The 8,071-nt window shown below is 51.2% G+C and overlaps 1 protein-coding gene across 4 annotated transcripts in view; it reads left to right on the forward strand.

The window, feature by feature from the left end:
• Window positions 1-8,071, forward strand: part of VSIG10L (V-set and immunoglobulin domain containing 10 like) — a 68,006-nt gene that overhangs the window by 6,696 nt on the left and 53,239 nt on the right. For 3 of the 4 annotated variants that reach the window (XR_012513761.1, XR_012513762.1, XR_005578511.2), the window contains exons 7-10: window positions 608-904; window positions 3,852-3,965; window positions 4,213-4,367; window positions 5,840-6,074. Coding sequence is in view for 1 of the 4 variants with exons in the window: in XM_039465706.2 (XP_039321640.1) it covers window positions 608-904; window positions 3,852-3,965; window positions 4,213-4,367; window positions 5,840-5,911 (638 nt within the window). In the remaining 3 variants the exon portion in view is untranslated. Of the gene's footprint in view, window positions 1-607; window positions 905-3,851; window positions 3,966-4,212; window positions 4,368-5,839; window positions 6,667-8,071 lie in introns of those variants that run through there. The other variant, XM_039465706.2, reaches the window with a different exon arrangement.

An 8,071-nucleotide genomic window follows, 5' to 3' on the forward strand; every position in this document is an offset into this window, starting at 1 on the left:
TCTAGCCCTCAGACCCAGAAGTTCGGGCCCCAGATCTTTCCTCCCTCAGACCTCGGATCCAGGCCCGCGGTCCCTCCTCCCTCAGACTCAGGAGTCCTGGCCCCCAGCCCCTCCTCCCTCAGACTCAGGAGTCCAGGCCCCCAGCCCCTCCTCCCTCAGACCCAGGAGTCCAGGCCCCCAGCCCCTCCTCCCTCAGACCCAGGAGTCCTGGCCCCCAGCCCCTCCTCCCTCAGACTCAGGAGTCCTGGCCCCCAGCCCCTCCTCCCTCAGACTCAGGAGTCCTGGCCCCCAGCCCCTCCTCCCTCAGACTCAGGGGCCCAGGCCCCCAGCCCCTCCTCCCTCAGACCCAGGAGTCCAGGCCCCCAGCCCCTCCTCCCTCAGACCCAGGAGTCCAAGCCCCAGCCCCTCCTCCCTCAGACTCAGGGGCCCAGGCCCCCAGCCCCTCCTCCCTCAGACCCAGGAGTCCAGGCCCCCAGCCCCTCCTCCCTCAGACCCAGGAGTCCAGGCCCCCAGCCCCTCCTCCCTCAGACCCAGGACCACAGCTCCCTGCCTCCCTTCCCTCTCCCCTCTGGGACCCATGAATCCAGCCTCCCCCACATCTCTCTAGGACCCTCCATATCCTCGTGGAGGCTTCAAAGAGCCCGAGATGCAGCCGTGCTGACCTGGGATGTGGAGCGAGGGGCCCTGATCAGCAGTTTTGAGATCCAGGCATGGCCAGATGGGCCTAATCTGGGCAGGACTTCTACCTACAAGGACTGGGTCTCCCTGCTCATCCTGGGGCCTCAGGAGCGGTCAGCCGTGGTGCCACTTCCATCTCGGAACCCAGGGACCTGGACTTTTCGGATTCTGCCCATGCTGGGGGACCAGCCAGGGACTCCATCACAAAGCCGGGTCTACCGAGCCGGTGAGTGAGTTGGGGCTGTCAGTACTTTCTCCTGGGCTTCCTGGTAGTCCAGTTAGCCACTCTCAGTCTGTTGTGCCAGATCCTCCCTCTCTCCCTGTTGTAGAGTCCTGGGGCCTGCCCTAACAAAGTACCATGAACTGCATGGTTTGAGACAACAGGAATTTCTTCTCTCCCAGGTCTGGAGGTCAGAAGTCTAAAATCAAGGTGTTGACAGGGTCCTGCTCCCTCTGAGATGCTGTGTAGAATCCTCCTTTGTCTCCTTTTAGCTCCTGGTGGCAGCTGTTTTCTCCTTGACATTCCTTGGCTTACAGCTGCATCACTTCAACCTCTGCCTCCAGGTTCCCACAGCTTGCTTTTCCCTGTGTGTGTCTCTGTCCTCTTTTTTTTTTTTTTTTTTGAGATAGAGTTTCACTCTTGTTGCCGAGGCTGGAGTGCAATGGCACGATCTCAGCTCACTGCAGCCTCCGCCTCCTGAGTTCAAGCGATTCTCCTGCCTCAGCCTCCCTAGAAGCTGGGATTACAGACATGTGATACCACGCCCAGCTAATTTTTGTGTTATGAGTAGAGATGAGGTTTCACCATATTGGCCAGGCTGGTCTCAAACTCCTGACCTCAGGTGACCCACCCACCCCAGCCTCCCAGAGTGTTGGGATTACAGGTGTGAGCCACTGAACCCGGCCTCTTTCTCTCCTCTTCTTCTAAAGACATCAGTTATATTGGATTAGGGTCTACCTCATGACTTCAAATTGTCTTGGTTACATCTTCAGAGACCTTATTCCAAAATAAAGTCACATTCACAGGAACAGGGGTTAGGACTTCAACATGTGTTTTTCTTTTAGGGTGGGCACAATTCAGCTGATAACACTCCTCCACTGGAGTATCTCAGGATTTCATCCTCACTCCCGAAAGCGATTGTGCTCACTCTCATGGCCTTCCATACTCAGATGACTCCCAAACGTCTTAACCTCAGCCCTGACTTCTCTCTTGAAAAGGATGCTCCCTACTTAAGATAATTCAGTTTTTTGTTTGTTTGTTTCCTGGGACAGAGTCTCACTGTCACCCAGGCTGGAGTGCCATGGCGTGATCTCAGCTCACTGCAATCTCTGCCTCCTGCGTTCAAGCAATTCTCCTGCCTTAGCCTCCCAAGTAGCTGGGATTACAGGTGTGAGCTACCATGCCTGGCTAATTTTTTTTTGTATTTTTAGTAGATACAGGGTTTTGCCATGTTGGCCAGACTGGCCTTGAGCTCCTGACCTCAAGTGATCCACCCGCCTCGGCCTCCCAAAGTGCTGGGATTAGAGGCATGAACCACCATGCCCAGCCAGGATCTTTACTTTGGATGTCCAGTTATCATCCCAAATGTCATGTGTCCAAAACAGACCTCTTGATGTTTTCCCTCAAAATTGCATCTCCCAACCCTCTGGTCTTCCCCATCCTCATAAATGTCACTACTCACAGGCCACATCACCCCAACATCCTAATTGCCAGCAAGTTCAGTCCATTTTCCTTCCAAAATATTTTTCATCTTCACTCCAAGCCTCTGGTCAAAGACAGCATCCTCTCTCGCTTGGACTGCAACAGCTGTTTATCTAGTCTCTTTACATTCCCTCTTGCTCGCCTATAATCCATTCTCCATGTAGAAGCCAAAGTTGTGGAAATCAGATCATGCGGCTGCCTTATATAAAAGCCTTCCATTAATTTCTGCAGGACCCTCTCAGGATCTGGTTCCTGGAAACCTTTTCTACTTCACCCTCCGCCTCCAGCCCCCTCCTTCCGTATCATCCACCCACACTGGCCTTCGTTGAACAGAGAAAGCTCTTTCCTGGTTCTGGGCCTTTGCATTTTACGTCCTTTCCCCAGGTTTATATGACTGCCTCTGGTCTTTATTCTTCAAGTCTCTTTCAAATGTTACTTTCTCAGGGACTTTAGCTCATCACTCTTTTTTTTTTTTTTTTTTTTTTGGGGGATGGAGTTTCGCTCTTGTTACCCAGGCTGGAGTGCAATGGCGCGATCTCGGCTCACCGCAACCTCCGCCTCCTGGGTTCAGGCAATTCTCCTGCCTCAGCCTCCTGAGTAGCTGGGATTACAGGCACGCGCCACCATGCCCAGCTAATTTTTTGTGTTTTTAGTAGAGATGGGGTTTCACTATGTTGACCGGGATGGTCTCGATCTCTCGACCTCGTGATCCACCCGCCTCGGCCTCTCAAAGTGCTGGGATTACAGGCTTGAGCCACTGCGCCCGGCCTCATCACTCTTACTAAATGTCACATCCCTTCCCACTATTACTTTTTTGTATTTTCTTTGTTTGTTTTCTTTCTTTGAGACAAGGCCTCACTTTGTGGCCCAGGCTGGAGTGCAGTGGCGTGATCTGGGCTCACTGCAGCCTCAACCTCCCCAAACTCAGGTGATCCTCTTACCTCAGTCTCCTGAGTAGCTACAGGGCTACAGGCCTGGCCACCTCACCTGATTAGTTTTTCTCTTTTTGCAGAGACAGGGTCTCAATATGTTGCCCAGGCTGGTCTGCAACTCCTGGGCTCAAGTGGTCCACCCACCTTGACCTCCCACAGTGTTGGGAATCACAGGTGTGAGCCACCACGCCCGACCCCCATTGTCTCCATCACATCACTTTTTCTTTCTTGGCACAATCTGTGATGATGTTATGTGTCACTCATTTATTTCTGACTTCTAGAATTAAGCCCACAAAGGTAGGTATCTTTCCCCTTTGGCCCACTAATGAATCCCTGTTACCTGGCCGAGAGCCAGGCACACCATGGTCACTCAGTAACTGTTAAATGAGAGTGCTGGGGTCCCACATTCCTGGGTTCTGGGAGGGGAGGGGCAGGGGGGCCGGACTCCTGGGTCCCCGTACAAAGTTAGGGGGCTTAGGAAACCTGGGTCCAACCTTGGTTCCTGCTCCCCTTCTCTCCTTTCTCTTTGTCTCTTCCAGGGCCCACGTTGAGCCACGGGGCCATCGCTGGCATCGTTCTGGGCTCCCTACTGGGCCTGGCGCTGTTGGCCGCACTCCTCCTCCTTTGCATCTGCTGCCTGTGCCGCTTTCGGGGTGAGCTAGGGGACCGGGGAAGGGGCAATCACAGCCAACCGGGAGGGACCCTAGAAAGAGGCCCGTAGATGACCTGGCTGAGCCAACCAGCGCCCCATCATAGGTCATCCATCCTGCCTTCCTACCCCCAAATCAGCCAATTAGCATTAGGCTCCGCCTCCCAGATCAGCGTCCCTTGCTATTGGCTGGGTTGGCATGTTGGGGCAGCCAATCACGTGTTCCTGCTTTTCCTCCTCCTCTCAATCAGGAAAGACCCCTGAGAAAAAGCAGCACCCGTCTACCTTGGTCCCCGTGGTCACCCCCTCAGAAAAGAAGACGCACAGGGTGACCCCAGTGGAGATTTCATGGCCTCTGGACTTCAAAGTCCCACTGGAGGACCACAGCCCAATTAGGGCCCACCAGGTGAGTGTGGGTGCCCCCATTTCCTTCTGGAATCAGGGCGGAACTTCTTGTATTATCATCAGGGAGATGAGAGGGTCTCAATTATCTTACTCCAGTTTTAGTTGTTAGTTTACAGTCTGTATAACTATCCTTTTTAAAAACGCATCACAGTTGGACAGAGCTTCCTGCCCAACTTTGATGTATATTAAGATAAGTGAATTCGTTTCTCTTCCAAAGGAGGATGAGGTAGGATATCCTTTTTTTTTTTTTTTTTTTTGAGATGGAGTCTAACTCTGTCTCCCAGACTAGAGTACAATGGCATGATCTCGGCTCGCTGCAACCTCTGCCTACCGGGTTCAAGTGATTCTCCTGCCTCAGCCTCACAAGTAGCTGGGATTACAGGCGCGCATCACCATGCCCGGCTCATTTTTTTTTGTTCTTTTTAGTAGAGATGGGGTTTCACCATGTTGGCCAGGGATGGTCTCGATCTCCTGACCTTGTGATCTGTTGGTTTTGGCCTCCAAAAGTGCTGGGATTACAGGCGTGAGCCACCTCGCCTAGCGCTTTTTTTTTTTCCTTTTTTCTTTTTTTTTTTTTTTTCTTTTCTTTTTTTTTTTTTGAGAGAGAGTCGGGCTCTGTTGCCCAGGCTGGAGTACAGTGGTGCCGTCTCCACTCACTGCAGCCCCCGCCTCCCGGATTCAAGCAATTTTCCTGCCTCAGCCACCTGAATAGTTGGGATTACAGGCATGTACCACCACATGCAACTAATTTTTATGCTTTTAGTAGAGATGGGGTTTCACCATGGTAGGTAGCCTGGTCCCGAACTCCTGACCCCAAGTGATCTGCCCACCTTAGCCTCCCAAAGTGCTGGGATCGCAGGCCTGAGCCCCTGTTCCCGGCCCCTCCTTTTTTCTTTTCGATAAAAATTGGATAAGGTCGATTTTTGTCTATGAAGTGGTGTGCAGTTTTCCTGTTTCCCCATAAAAGTGGGGTTGTTGTGACTGGGCGTGGTAGCTCATGCCTGTAATCCCAGCACTTGAGGAGGTTGAGGTGGGAGAATCACTTGAGCCTAGGAGTTCGAGACCAGCCTGGGCAACATAGGGAGACCCCATCTCTATGAAAAAATTTAAAAGTAGTCGGGCATGGTGGCACCTGCCTATAGTCCCAGCTACTAGGGAGACTGAGGTGGGAGGATTGCTTGGGCTTGAGAGGTCAAGGCTGCAGTGAGCTATAACGGTACCACTGCACTCCAGCCTGGATGACAGAGCGAAACCCTGTCTCAAAAAACAAAAACAAAAACAAAAAACTGAGTTGTTGCCTGGCTTAGCTCCACCAAAGATAGCCAGATATTTTTTTTTTCCTTCTGCAAATGGAGGGTGCTCAGATAATTTCTAAAAAGTTCAAGCAATAGCTGGAAAAAGTTAGGTTGGGTGAATCATGTCACATCCAGGGCACCTACTGAGTTATCCCCCCACCCCACCTCTCTCTTCCAGGCCATAGACCCCAGTCCAGTTGCCTCTGTAGGTGGAGGCCCAAAGACTGTTCGGGCAGCCACGCAGGTGTGATCAGAGCCAGTGGCCTGCCCTGCACAGGGCATTTTGGGCCAGAACTTCCTATGTCACTCCAGCAGCAGGCAGGGCCTGCTGTGACTGATGGTTGGACCCTGAAAGTGGGACTTTCTGTCTCCCTCTCATGCTGCAGAAGAGGAGTCTTCCTGTATTTGTGCAAGTAAGGAGATGTGACTGCGTGGCTGGGAAAGTCCTGCTGATCTAACGGTGTGGTTTGCACAACCCCCAAGGCCCTGAAGCAGACAGGCGGGGCTTGCTGTGTCGCTCTGAACTAGAAGGGCGCTTGGCCTTGTTCTCTGAAAAGATCCCTCTACGTTCACTTTGCCACCTGTAGGCCACACCCCATCCAGCTCCCAGCATCTTCATCTTGAAAACAGATCAGATCACGTTCCTCTTCTCTTTCAACCCTTCTGTGGCCTGTGCCTTTCCCTTCAGATACTACCCAAAGTCTTCGTCATGACCTTCAAAGCCTTTTGGTCTGGCTGTTGTCGGCCTCCCTGACCTCCCTTCCCAAGATGTTCTCTGCCCCTGGACTCCAGTATCACAGGCTGTCTCTTGGCCGCAGTTCATTTTGCCCCTAGAATTTGCTCTGCTTTGAACGCTTCTTTTTCCCGTATGTTATTCATTTCTCAAGTCTAAGGGTCACAGTTGCCATCTCCGATGACGATTCCCTTACCCCTCCCTTAGTCTTGGGTTAAGTCCCAGAATCCTTGAATTTGCCGTTCCTGATACATAAATGTGTAATTAACTTGTGTGGCCTCAGACGCTCTCTCTAAACTAAGGGCTTCATGAAAGCAGAGACCACTTCATTATCTCAGCACTTAACCCAGACCCTGGCACATAGCAGGCAATCAATAAATATTAGTTGACTGATCAAATGTTTTGATGCCAGTGAAGAGTTGGGCTTGCTACTGCTGTCTTCAGCCTAAGTTATGCATTTTCAGCTGAGTTTCTAATTGAGAATTTAGAGAGTGCATTGGTGAGGATTCTTTTGACTGCAAGGAACAAAATAAAATGCTGGCAAGGAATATGGAGGTGGGTGGTTTCAGGCTGGCTCAGCAACTCAGTGATGCCTTTAAAGACATGGGTCCTTTGCATCCATCTGCTCTGCCACCCTCAGTGGGTTGGCACATTGTCTCCAAGCATGTTGCCTCATGTAGCAAGATGGTTGCCGCAGCTCCAGTCATCACATCCTCATACCACTGTATCCAAAGATAAACTGAAGGAGGCAGAACTTCCTTCCTATATATCTTCCCCACCCCTCTACCTCCCCCTATCACTGCCTCCTCCTCTCTCATGGGGTGAGAGGAGGGCTTTCCTGGAAACCTACAAGCGAACTTCCCTTTAAGTCTCTTTGACCCATATTGACCACATAGCTGCAAAGGAGGCTGGGAAACCAAATCTCTAGCCTGTATCGTAACAGGTGGATCTGCCAGCAAAGAATAAGGAACCAAACAACTCAAATGTGGGCACCCAGCATGTGTCTCAGGGAAGGAAGTCATGTGAGAACTTCTGTTCAATGAATAGGGTAGAAAGGGCCAATTGGGAAATAGAACCCCCGCGTCCTTTTGGATAGGTGAGGGCTGGAGTTCTGGGCCCTCTACGTCTCTTCTGTATCTATTTCGTTTTCATTTTCCTTTTTGTTACCAGAGATAGAAAACCCAGTGCAAATTGGTTTAAATATACAGGGGACTTTATTGCTTACATAAATGAAGATACGGGCATCAGTTAAGTTTTGATCCAGCTGCTCAAATGATACCATCATGGACTCAGTTTCTCTAAGGTTTCCACTCTGCACTTCTTAGTGTTCCTATTATTCTCAGGCTCCATATGCTGTCTTCTTTACCACTGCTATCCCCACAGACCCAAGATGTCTCCATGTGATGGAGAAAAGCAACCCTACAGCTATAGACCTCACATCACAGAGCCACAGTATCCAGCAGAAAAGCATCTCTTCTCAGGAATGCATTCACTTTCTCATTAGCCTTACTGGGTCATGTGCCCATCTCTGAGCCAATCACGGTGGGGAAATGGGATATGCTGAGTGGCTTAGGCCAATCACAGGGCATCTCTGTAATGAGTCAATTCCAAGCCTACCGATGAGAAAGTAGGTGGTAGGAAGGATGCTGGAGAGGAACCAATTGACTGCTCCCCTTT

This window comes from Saimiri boliviensis, chromosome 14, assembly GCF_048565385.1.
Source record: "Saimiri boliviensis isolate mSaiBol1 chromosome 14, mSaiBol1.pri, whole genome shotgun sequence".
Classification (NCBI taxonomy): domain Eukaryota; kingdom Metazoa; phylum Chordata; class Mammalia; order Primates; family Cebidae; genus Saimiri; species Saimiri boliviensis.